Genomic DNA, 13,423 nt, shown 5'->3' on the forward strand with positions numbered 1-13,423 from the left:
AGTGGATATTTACCCAGTCAACCCAAGACAGAAGATCTGCCAACTAGATAGGAGTCTTTTGGTTGTTCTGTTAACACTTCACCCTAAAAATTTTTTTCCTTTTTTTCTTCTTACGGGTCCAAAGACGATGACTCAAAAGCTAAGTGACTTGTCCAAAGTTTACACTGTTAGAATGACCTAAGTGGTTACAAACAAGTTACCTAGGTTAGAGTCTATTTTTTTTTTTGCACTAAATTAAAACTGACTCTCCCAAATACAAGAGTTCTTCTTTCTAGAAGAAATGTCACAGGCATATTAGTACCCAAAATATATAAAGAACTCTAGAGATTCAACAACAAGAAGAAACCCCAATTTTAAAACAGGTGAAGGATTTGAATAAACATTTTCCAAAAAAAGATATATAAATGTCTAATAAACATATGAAAAGATGCTCAATATCATTAGGAAATATGCAAATCAAAAGTACAAGGAGATATCAGAACAAGTATAATGAAGACAATTGTCAAGGATGTGAAGAAACTGAAACCCTCATATATTGCTGGTTGGTATATAAAAGTGATGCAGCCACTGAGGAAAATAGGTTGGCAATTCCTTAAAATGTTAAACACAGAATTACCATATGACCCAGAAATTTCACTCATATATACCCAAGAGAAATATATACCCAAGAGAAATGTGTGTGTGTGTGTGAGTGTGTATATATATATATATATATATATATATATATAAAAACATATGAAAAAAATCTCATGCAAAAACTTAAGTGTTCATGGAAGCATAATTCGTAAACAGTCAAAAACTGAAAACAACTACAACGTCCATCAGCTGAAAATAAAATGTGGAATATTTATACAATGGAATACTAGCTATTTTGCCATAAAAAGAAATAACTGATGACACATGCTACAACGTAGATTAACCTTAAAAACAGTATGCTTAAATGAATTTAGTCAGCCACAAAAAACCATGAATCATATGATCCCATTTATATGAAATGTTCAAAATAGGCAAATCCAGAGAGATAGAAAGTAGACTGGTAGTTGCCAGAAATGTGCAGAGGTGAGAATGGGGACTGACTACTAATAGGCACTGAGTTTCTTTTTGAGGTGATTAAAATGTTCTAAAATTAGTCATAATGGCTGCACAACTCTGAATATACTAAAGGCTACTGACTGTACCAGTTAAAATTAAATGGCATGGTAGGTGAATTATATCTCAAAAAAGATGTTACTTTAAAAACTAGAAAAATTAAATAACATAAAACTGAAATGCTTGTGTTTATTTCCTTTATATTCCTTGCAAAACACTAAAAGTTAAGAAAACAAAAGAGTCATGACTGACTTTTTGCAGATTCTCTCAGGCAAACAAGTTCTAGTCCACTGATCACATTTACTGTATTTGTCTTCAGGTTTCACTGAACCATGCCCTGATACGTGTTTTTGAAGAGAGAAAAAGGAAAGATGGTAAAAAGAGTACAGGAAAGGCTTAATACTTTATCTGCACAAAGGCACATTGTTTTGATTGGTCCAGCTCCAGTCATTACAAATGTATTCATAAGCCAATACTAGACTCTATTAATATCAGAAGGAGTTTTTTTCCCCAAAGTCTAAGGTGCTAGACATTTTCTTATACAAATTAATTTAACATCATTTGTTGGGTATCTATTTCCTATCACATGCTGCGGTAAGTGCTTAAGAGACACTAAGATTAAAAAAGAACCCCATGGGACTTACAATCCAGTGGATGAAGCAAAAAGAAAATATTATGTAAATTCTCGTCAAACTACACAAGCCAGAAGCAGAATAAATCTAAGTACTAAAGAGGGAAAAAAAAGTCCATGTAGAATTCCATACCCAGCAAAAATATCTTCCAAAATGGAGACTTTTTCAGACCAATAAAACAGCAGAGCTACATTATAAGAAATGTTGAAAGCCACTTCTCTCACTAGAGGAAAATACTACATCAAAACTCGGATCTACATAAAGGAATGAGAAGTGTCTGAAAAGGTAGAAATTAAAGCAGATATAAATGATTTTTTTCATTTTTAAATTTCATGTGTATAAATAACATACATAAGTCATATATATATATACACATATATACATACAGAAATTAGACATATGACAAAATGGTACATAAGAAAAAATGTAAGCATACTCTTGTCATATGGTAAGATCTTGACTGTGATAAATTAAAGATGTATATTATAAAACCAAAACAGAAATCTTTGTGACCATGAGTTAGTCTTATTTTGGGGTGGCACAAAATACACGAATCATAAAGAAAAACAAGTGTTATACTGGACTTCATCAATTCTGCTCTTCAAAATTACTGTTAAGTAAAGGCAAGCCACAGAATGAGAAGAATCATTTGCAAAATATTTGTATCTGAAAAAGAACTTGTATCTAGAATATGTACAGAACTCTTAAAATTCAATAAAACAACCCAATTCATAAAGCATACGGACAAAACATTTTAAGACACTTCACGAAAGATATGAAGAGCAAATAAGCATATGGAAAGATGCTTAACATTATTAGTCATTAGGCATTTATTTGCAAATAAAACCACAATGACGAACCACTACACATCCACCAGAAGAGCTAAGAACAAAGACTGACAAAAACTGAAGTCTTAGTTAGGATGTGAAGCTATTGGAACGCTCGTAGACTTTTGACTAGAATGCAAAATGGTACTATTTTGGAAAACAGGCTGCTTATAAAGCCAAAAATTCACTTACAACACAGCAATCCCACTCCTAATTTATTCATGAGAAATAAAAACAAAAGAACTATATTCAAATATTCACAGCAGCTTCGAACGTAATAGCCCAAAACTGGAAACAACTCAAATGCTCATCAAGGGGGTAATGACAAGCAAATTACTGTATATCCATGGTATAAGGAAATGGAATACTACTTGGCAATAAAAAGGATGAAACCACTCAAACATGCAATAACATCAATGAATCTAAGTGAAGAGCATACACCAAAGATTACATACCATATAATTCTATTGATATGAAGTTTAAGAAAGGTAAAACTAATGTGACAGAAAGCAGAGTAGCAGTTGCCAAGGACCACAGGTACAGCAGGGGACAAACTACAAAGGGGCCACAGGAAACTTTTTGGGGTAATGTAAATGTTCTTTATCATGATTGTGGTGGTGGTTACACAAGTATATCTATTTGTCAAAAGCCATTTACATGTATACTTAAAATGGGTAAATTATACTTTAATAAAACTGTTTTATTTATTTTTTTTAGATTTTATTTATTTATTTGACAGAGATAGAGACAGCCAGCGAGAGAGGGAACACAAGCAGGGGGAGTGGGAGAGGAAGAGGCAGGCTCATAGCAGAGGAGCCTGATGTGGGGCTCGATCCCATAATGCCAGGATCACGCCCTGAGCTGAAGGCAGACGCTTAACCGCTGTGCCACCCAGGCGCCCCAATAAAACTGTTTTAAATGAATGAATGAAACATGTCAATATACCGGGGGGGGGGAGACAACTCAAATTAATGCAAGCCTGAATATGAGAAATCACTTCTGGATGAGATGAATGAAGATGAAATCTCAAATATGGCTGGAAGAATGGCCAAGTAGGATTAGCCAGCTGAAAGAAGGGCATAAACTAAAGTGTAGGGCACCTGCAATTCCACGTTTTTAAAATAAAGGAGTCCAGTTTGCACTGTGATCAGCATATATACTGAGAAATAAGGGTAGTTTGGGTCCGTCTCGGGTAAGGAATCTTAAGTGCCCAGCTCAAGAATTTGATTCTTTAAGTATGTTTTATAGAAAAATGATAGAATCAAAGTGGTATTTTAAAATTAATTTGAATGCAGAAAACAGGAGAGGCTTGAAGAGGAAAAACCCAAAGCAATCAGACCCAACAATAAAAATGTAAACAAAGGAGTTTCAAACTAAGTAAGAATAAAGACCACTGCAAAAGGACCAATAGAACAAGCAATTGACAAGAACCGGGGAAGAAGAGATAAGTATTACTAAAGTTTTGGCACTGGGTGCCTGGGAGCAATTACTGTCACTTAAAACACATGAACATAGACACAAGTCAACAGTTCTTAAAACATTTGGGGGTGCCTGGGTGGCTCAGTCAGCTAAGTGTCTGCCTTCGGCTCAGGTCATGATCTGAGGGTCCTGGAATGGAGACCTGCATCAGGCTCCCTGCTCAGCGGGAAGCCTGCTTCTCCCCCTCCCTCCCTCTCAAGTAAATAAATAAAAAAATCTTTAAAAACAAAACAAAATAAAAAAACTAAACATTACATAAACAATGTTAAAAAACAAAAGACAAACTCATGAAAAATATTTGTTATGCCACAAAAACAGTTAATACCTCTAACAGAAAGCTCTTATAAACTAATAACAGAAATGAATCAAGAAGTTAAAACATTCAATAAACAGATTAAAATAAATTCAGTCTTATTAAAGAAATGCAAATAAAAAAACGGCATATTTGACAACTCTAAGTGATAGTGGGACTGAGGAAATGAGCACTGGCACATTGTTGGGGAAAAAAATTGGTAAAAGCCTTCTGAAGGGCAATATGGCAATGTATCAAAATTACAAATGTGTATACCACTTTTGACCCAACAATTTTACCTCCAAGAAATCCAATATATAGGAGATAATGGGACAAATGCACACACCAACTAATTGCAATAGATACATACACATCTCAAAAATTTTTAAAATAAAAAACTAAGAATCTAGTAAAATGGACTTAGCCAAACAAGTTACAGTACATGCATATAACAAACTACCAGAAGCCAACAAGAAGAATATATTACAGAGCATTGCATCCAAAGCAGCACTGTAATATGTTCCCATAATTCCTAAGATTCACATACAATCTTTTGTCCCTGTGCATACGTGCAGAGAGAAATCTAGAAGAGTGTTATTCAAAACGTCAAAGATGATCATCTCAGGTGGTTGGATTCAGAAGGACTTTTAATCTCTCACACTCTTCTGTACTAACTGAAAACTTCCACCTTGAGCCTGCAGTATCTTTGTGAACAGATGAAAAATAATGAAGAGCAATATCAGAAAAAGAAATGACTCCAAGAAAGATGAAATAATTAATTTAATGTAAAATAAGTTTGGACAGTCAATAAAATATCTCAGTGAAAGTGCCCCTATGCAACTGAAAATGAAGAAACAGAACAGTGGGGAGGCATGCAGCCCATTAACTACTTTCAGTTTTCAGTTCCTCTCACTACCTTTTTCATTTCCATTTTATAAATTCCAGTTTTTAAGAGAGCAAAGGGAAAAAAAGAGAAAGGGGGGGGCACACCAAGAAACAGACAATCTTAACTACAGAGAACAAGCAAAATTACCAGAGGGAGGGGGGTCAGGGGATGAGTTAACAGGTGATTCGGGTTAAATAGGTGATGCGGATTAGAGCGCACTTGCTGTGATGAGCACCCGGTGTTGCAGGGCAGCACTGAATCACTATACTGTACGCCTGAAACAACATTACACTGTAAGTTAACTAACTGGAATTTAAATAAAAACTAAAAAATAAAATAAATAAATTTCAGTTTTTAATCCTCTAATCTACATTCATTTTGTTTTCCACATATACTAAGAAAACTAGATTCTCTCACAATTTAGACGTGTAGAAATTCAAGGAACAAAAATCACCGCAAACAAGTAATACTTCTGATTCTAGCCTGACACTTTTGCTTCTAACATCCACTTTAAAGTTTATAAATACCTACCTATAAAACAAAGCCAAACAAAAACAAAAATAACAAAAATTTAAGTGATAGTCATAGAAAAAGTATAGAATAAGAGATTAAAATGATCTAAAATACGAATATTAAGCAATATTAATTTTCAACTGATTTTTCAGAAATAGCTATAATTTTTCAGAGTTAGGAAATAAAACTTGGCGTACAGTTTGTTCAAAAAATTTTCACCAAGAAAAACAGATCGCTTATCTTGATTAGTACAGCAGAGTGCAAACATAAACACTAGGTCTGAATTTATTCTATTCACACTAAAAGTGACTCCCAGCATCCTCAACTCATTCCAGTAAAGCAGCAGCTGGAAAGGGGAGCTTCTTAAATTCTCTCCTTACAAAACAACCACTTCACCCACCCTAAAGTATATGTGAACCAAAATAGCAAGTAAGTTCAGAGATGCAACTGCAAACTGTGCAAAGTTGGTTTGCATTAATCTGTGGAGAAAAATACTATTTAAATTAACTAAACCATGAATAAATACACGTTAAAACTTGTCCTCCAGGAGCTTACAGTCTAGTAGAGAAACTACAAATGTAGCCCGCCAAATAATCAGAATATTAAATAGAATTTTTTAAAGCTCTATAACAAAGATAAAGCAAAGTACCATAGGAATATAAGAATGAACTTTTTCTACATGAATGGAGCAAGATCTCAAGATGGTTGAATTGGAGCTGGGTTTTGAATGCAAAGTCCGAAGCAGAAAAAAGGGGGGAAAGGGCATTTCAAGGTAAAAGAACAGCAAGAGTAAAAATATAGAGAAATAAAAGTGCCCCTGAAAATAGAATTGATAGAATGGGGCCAGATCATAAAAGGCATTACCTGACAATGCATTGACAAGTCTGGACTTAATTCTATACAATGGAAGTAACACAATCTGACCAAGACTTTAAGAAAATTCTCCTGAAAAAGAATGAATTGGGAAGAAAGGAATGGAAGAACGGGGAAGAAAAGAATGGTAATAGAAGTCTGATTAAAAACAAAGGCCTGAACTGAGGTGCTGAAAATGGAAATGGGATAAATATTAGTGTTAGAACAAATACATGATAAAGACTATGTAGATGTAAACGTTGGGTAAAGTTTGATCAGAGAAGGAGCAAACCACAAGGCCAGCTGGAGAATAAGTGATTACAGGTTTGGAGACTTAAGACTTCACCTAAATTTCTACTCCTTCTGAGTGTTTCTGCATTTATTCCAGTATCCTATATATCTGATTATTTTTTAAAAGCATTTTAAGTATTACATTCATCTAAGGATACTCATGATTTATTTCTATTAAGTACAAAGCAAATCAGTATCATTTTATGAGTTAACAGGAGCTTTTTCATTATTCTGAAATGTCTTCATTTTACATATTTCTGAAAAAAGTTTTTTAGGAAAATTACACTAAATTAACCATGACAGAGGTACCCCATATCATACACAAGTAAATACTAGTAACTTCACTTATTTACAACTACTGGTCCACCCATCTTTAGATTCCCAGGGTCATTATACTATCCCGTAATGGAGGCTTCTGCTGCTCCTCAGCGGAATAGAACCTCCACAAGTTCAGAGACAGAACCAATTAACAGTATATTTAACAATTTATTGTCCTGACTGTAACTGATCTGACTTGAGTGACTTCAGATCAAGACACCCCATTGCAAAAAAACCTGTCAATAAGTATAATTAAAGTCTTCAAGGAATGATTTTAGACTCATATTCATAAAAGCTACAAGTCAATGAGCCAAAAGAATCTCTTTGTTTTTTACAATCCTGAAAATGCTGCAAAGAACGGCTGGGGAAAAGAAATCAATACATAAATACCCAAACAGGAGATGAATTTTAGCAAACAGATCACTACATGAGGGGGTCAGCTCATGACATGCTATGACAGTATCGCATGTTACTTCAGTCAGCCCAGGGTTTGAATCCAAGCTGACCCTGGAACAAATCACATAACTTTTTAGAGCTTCAGCTTCCCAATCTATCAATAGAAATGCAGGGGGTGAATGTATGTTGTTAAGTATTTATCAATGCCTGGCACATAGTAAAACCCAATGTCAGTCATTCCCTCCCTTTAAAAACAGCTCTACTACACTCTCACATTATAGGGTCAATCAGCAATATTATGTGACTTCCCAGACCCCAACAGTCAAAGAGTAAAGAAAATAAGGTAAACGGGTTATATAGAAGAAATGTAAAACTAAGGAGGGACTGATGAAAAGAAAAGCATGAAAGAAGACTGAAGATTCAGACAAAGGCCTAGAACAGACAGTGATTAAAAGTCCATAGAATGGAGAGGATTTAGTCTAGGAATTAACATCAAGAAAAATCATCATACTACAGTTTGAATACTATTTTCAATGTGCATGCATCTTCTTAAAATAGCTACACTGACAATTCATTAATACATAAGGTCCATTTGGGCGAGTAAAAGATCATAGTGCTCTTTCTTATAGCATAACACATGGTCTCTATTAAATACTTATGCAATCCAGGCCCACAATATTTCATATGCTCAGTAAACTCCATCATCCTTTCATTCAACAATTATTAAGCGACAACTTGTGCCAAATTCTCCGTTGAACACTAGGAATACAATGGTGGGTTAAGACAAGATAGCTGCCTTCACAGAGCTCACAATCTAGCAGTCTATTCATTAAATAACATGGACTACTTAAGACATTACTAAATTCTAAAAGTAAGTAAAACTTTTTGCGTTAAACTGGAAAAGTGAGTTCAATCAATTGTTCCTAAACGGTAATAACATATTCGCCATATTTAAAAATCTTAAATTTTTCCAATCAACTATGTTAGATGTAAATTCTGGGCCCCATATTTTAAGCAGGACAGTTGACAAACCGGATATAATGTGAAAAATCTGAAAACCATACCTCATGACAAATGAAGTTTTTAGCCCAGAGAAGAAAAGACTCAGAAGACATGGCAAGTGTCTTATATTTTAAAGAGGTAGTAACATACAAGTTTGCTCTGGTTAAACCTGAAGCAATGGGTAGAAAGTTATATGAAGGTAGATTTCTGTGTCAATGTGAAGAGTTCTAATAATTCAAACTATTCAATAATAATTCAACCACATTACATTTCCATAATAATCTATACTACTCCCATACTTTACAAAACATAAATTTTCACTTAATCCTTGAAATAATCCAAAAAAATAAGTGTTTCCCTGTCATAGTTTAAGAAACTGAGTCTCCAAGGGAGGGTCTTGCTAAGATACTGGGCAAAGGAGGTCTGGAACTCAAGTCCCAAATCTAACGGAACAGGCCATCTCAAAGTAATGTCTTTCCACGTCTAGATGTATTTAGGCACACACCAAATGGACAGCTGTCTGGAATGTTGGCCAAGATACTCTAAAGCTTCATCCAAATCCGATCCTTTAGTAATACCGGTGGTCAGTATAAAAACCATGAAAAGATTCAGTAATGAATGGTCCTCTAGAATGCAAGCTTCATGAGGGCAAAGGACCTCATCTTCCTTCACCGATCTATTCCAGTCCCTAGAACAGTTACTGGCATATGATATGCTGAGTAAATATTTGGTAATACAAATAATACTAAACATACATACCGCTACTACATTGTATATATCTATATCTATATATAAAACATAGAACTATTAAGGACAGGACCTTGCTGAAGTATCCAGCAACTAAAAATTCAGATAAACACAAACTTGATTCTTAAAACAGCATCACACACTCAAAATTGCTATCTGAAGTCCTGAAACTTAACCTAATCAGTTTTCAAAAACAATGTCAATTGCAAAAAACAAACAACAACAAAAATGAAAACCTTCTGGCAAACCTAAAATATTTTAATTAAAAGGCAAGGTCTTACAAGAAACTGCATTTGGTGAAATGAGTTTTCAGTGTTGACAGACCTTTGCTTAAAGCATCAAGTAGCATTTTAAGTGTGCCTACACACTGTAAGAACAAAGAGATTTGTACAGCTGTTTTCATTTAAGGACAAACTCACACCCACATCTCTACTTGAATCCCGTCTTGACAAATATTTACTAGGCTGACACTTCAAAGTAACCTGCTAATTTTACAGGTATATGTACTGAGATTCAACATAACTTCTACTTAGAGGTACTTGCATCCACTTGGCATTACTGAAAACTGAGACCAATAAGAAAAACACAACCAACGAAAACATCGTTTTTTAATACCCTAAACTTTAAGACCTAGAATTTCCAGACAGCTCAAGGAATAGAACCTGCGAATATTCAAAAGTTATTTTTAATTCATTTTGCTTAACAGGTATGCATAGATCAATGCTCACACTTTTCCTGAAGAATAGAATTATATAACAAGCAAGGTATAACTACGTTAAAGATTTACTCCAATTCCACTAGATTAAATCATACCTTTTAAAGGTTTCTAAACAAAGACCGTGATATTTAAAAATATAGCAAAATTTGAAGTAAATGTAAATAATAATTTAATATAATAGTAAACAGTGTAATACTGTGAGGATGTACTAGACCATTCACTTGGTTACACCAATTAATTATACGTTATTAGCAACTGGGTGTCATCACAAACCCACAGTGAAACGACAATCTTGTCATTTCTCTCTTGTTAACACTTAAAAAACCATTCCACACAAGAATATCACAAAATGGGCATCTTCCTTATCTTGAGAATTCAGAACTATAAGTTTCCACATAAGCTTTTTTCACATATTAAAAAAATAAACTTTACAGAAAATCTGCTTTTTCAAACGCTGTATTCATCACCTGCAACATTTGCAATCCACATCTAACTCTGACATCAGCAAGTGATTCTGATTCTCCTTTACAGTATGTGGGTCCGTTCCTAAGTCTCCAAAGATAAAACCTCTTCAGAGGGCTTTCAAGATTATGACAAATTAAACCACCTCTAGGTTTACCCAAAGAAACTGCTAGAAATGCAAAAAGCAGTTGAGAGAAACCTGTTAGTATGTTAATGCAACAAGTTTACAACTTTGAACTCTTTCTTCGAAATTTTCCCTGCCGGAGCGAGGAGAGAACAACTCTGCTGGACCTGTTGCTTTGTCCCTCCAACCCACTAAAAGGTGTCATGGGCGCGCGAAAACGCCTCTCCCACTTGAAGCCCGGTCTGAAGTTGGGTTTTCTAGCGCCGGTTGCAGACTTCGGTGGCTCTGAAGAGGCCAATTACTACTTTCCCTGCCTCCTGGGGATCTGGCCCGCGCAGCAAAAGACGAACGCACGGGGGGCGGACTCACCTGATCACCGGGCTGTAGGGGCTCCGGGAGCGGCGCCAGCTGCTGCTGCTGTAGGGGCTGGGGGACACGTCGCCGCCCCGCTCGTAGGAGCTGTGGCGACTGTAGCTGGGGGAGCGGCGGCGGCTGTAGGGGCTCGGGGAGCGCGGCAGCCGCCGAGAGTACGGGCTGCTGCCACCTCCTGCCGGGCTGGGGGACTTGCGGCTCCTCAGGCTCTGCGAGGCCCTGTGGGACACCGGGCTGTCGTCCCGACCTCCCAGCGGGCTCAGGGACCGCTGCCGCCGCCTGTAGGCCTTGGGCTCGCTCTTGTCCTCCCGGTAGGCCTTGGGCGGCTCCTTGTAGGCCGAAGGCGGCTCCTTGGACGACTTAGTCCGGCTCCGGTGGGCCTTCAGGTCTCGATCTTTGCGGCTGCTGCTGCTGCTAGACGTGGCCGAGGCGCTTTTCCGGCGGCCGCCGCTGCTGCTGCTGCTGCCGCTCTTGGCGGCCTCGGCCCGCTCCTCGCCGCTGTGGCTGTGGCGGCTGCGGGACTTGGAGGCCTCGCTGCCGCCGCGCTGCCCGTCCCGCCGCCGGTGCTCGCGGTGGCGCTCCTTGCTGCGGCCGCTGCTACTGCGGCGGTCCCGGCGGGGCCTGCGCTCCGACCCCTCCCCGCGCCGCTGGGTGCCGGAGGAGGAGGCCGGACTCCCGCCGCTGCCCCCCGTTCCCCCGGCAGCCGTCGCCGCCGTTGCCGCGCTGGCCCCCCCCAGCAGCAGCCCCTGCTCGGACTGGGAGCTCACATCCTCGTATTCCACCAGCGGGGTCACACCCCCGCCGCTACTAGCACCGCCACCGCCGTCCTGCTGCGGCTGGGGCAGCGAGAAGACCCGACGCTTCTCCGCCTCCTGCCCGGCGCGGGGTCCGCGGCGCCGCTTCTGCCGCCCTCCTGCGCGCCTCTTGCCTCTCGCCAGCCGCTTGACCTCCAGAGGGGGGCCCGGGCTGAAGCAAGAGGAGGAGGCCGCGGCGGCGGCGGCTGCGGCGGCGGCCGTGCCGGGAGCAGCCAGGAAGAGCAGAGGCGGCGGGGGCGGCGGCGGTTGCAGGAGCTGCGGCTGCAGGAGCGGCAACAGCAGCGGCGGCTGCTGAGGGGACAGGAATCGCCTCCGCTTGCGGCGTTCCTCCAACTTCTTCTCCGCCCAGCTCAGGCCCCCGCCTCCCCCCAGCGCCGTGTCCGAGCTGCTCGGCATCGCCTAGAGCCCGCCGCAAAGCGCGGCGCGGGTGCGGCCTCCTCCCGGGTCAGATCCTGGCCATCTCCCCCGCCGGAAACGGGAACTGCTGCGGCGGCGGAGGGACACCGAGCACCAGGGCCGGCCAGAAGACGCGCCACGATAATCCGGGTCGGGACTTGGGTCCCTGGGTTCCAGGTCACAGTCGGGTATGCAGCGGCCTCCGGGCCTGAGGGAAGCAGGAATCCGGGTGGCAGAGCTCGCGATCGTGCTCGTCGTCCTATCCTCGGCAGCAAAAACACAAGATGCGCCGGGCGCTGACCTGCGGGGGAGTCCGGAGTCCTCCAAGTGCCCCCGGGGGTGGGGGAGCGGCCTCGGCCGCGCTCTCGGCTCGGGCAGCGCAACGCGGAAGTACCACCTTCGTCTCCGTTTCACTCCATCGCGCCCTGACGTTGGGTGCGAGTTCAGGGGAGGGGAGTGGGCGAGACAACAACACGCCTCCGCCGCCGCCTCCTCCGCGTCGACGTCGTCCTCCTGTGGTGGCGGCGACACACGGCGGGCGCCTCGGAAGTGGCCTGGGCCTGACAACAACTCACGGCCTAGGGCCTCGCGCACTCTGCCGCCCGCACGGACGGGCGGCGGGGCGGGGCGAGGCGGGGGCGACCGGGCTGCAGCTCACGGTTGGGGCAGCGAGTGTGCGGGGCTGGGCGGGGGGCTGTTTCCGGGGAGATAGGGGGGGGGGGCAGTTTCTGAGCCTGTGGCGGTGGGTACGGGCCCTGACTTTCTTCTTCCTTCGCCGCCGCCGCGAATAGAGGTGGCGGAGCTCCCCTTTCCTCCGCTCCCCCCACCCTCCACGAGGAGGCTCCTGGTGTGCGCGGCCGGCCCCGGCTCGCTCCTCCCCTTCCCTCTCCGATCCTCGTCAGGAGGAGGGAGGGCGACGGGACTTGCTGGTTGGGCCCTAACCTCCACAACCCCTCCTTCTCGCCTGGCTCTTTCGGCCTTTCCCCTCGGTCCTGACGCAAGGCCGGGGGCGCGCACGCACGTCACGCTCCGAGAAAGCCGAAGGTGAGTGGTGTTGGGGCAAAGGAGGCGGGAACAAAGTTGCCGCGCACCAGCGTGCTCGCTCCCGCCAGAGACGGGCGTGCGGACCGGAAGTGGCGTAACGTAGACACGGCTTCACTTCCGGTTAGGGTGGGACTGTGTGTGAAGAAGGGTTAAAGAAAGGAGAGGGTT

General features: G+C 41.6%; 1 protein-coding gene across 2 annotated transcripts in view; it reads right to left on the bottom strand.

The window, feature by feature from the left end:
- CDK13 (cyclin dependent kinase 13) overlaps positions 1-12,240 on the bottom strand; it is a 117,668-nt gene extending 105,428 nt beyond the window's left edge. For both annotated transcript variants that reach the window (XM_034665680.1, XM_034665674.1), the window contains exon 1: positions 10,998-12,240. In XM_034665680.1, coding sequence (XP_034521571.1) covers positions 10,998-12,211 — 1,214 coding nt within the window. In that variant the 5' untranslated portion in view covers positions 12,212-12,240. The remainder of the gene's footprint in view (positions 1-10,997) is intronic.
- Between the last annotated feature and the right edge of the window lie 1,183 nt (positions 12,241-13,423).

This window comes from Ailuropoda melanoleuca, chromosome 1 (assembly GCF_002007445.2).
Source record: "Ailuropoda melanoleuca isolate Jingjing chromosome 1, ASM200744v2, whole genome shotgun sequence".
NCBI classification, from domain to species: domain Eukaryota; kingdom Metazoa; phylum Chordata; class Mammalia; order Carnivora; family Ursidae; genus Ailuropoda; species Ailuropoda melanoleuca.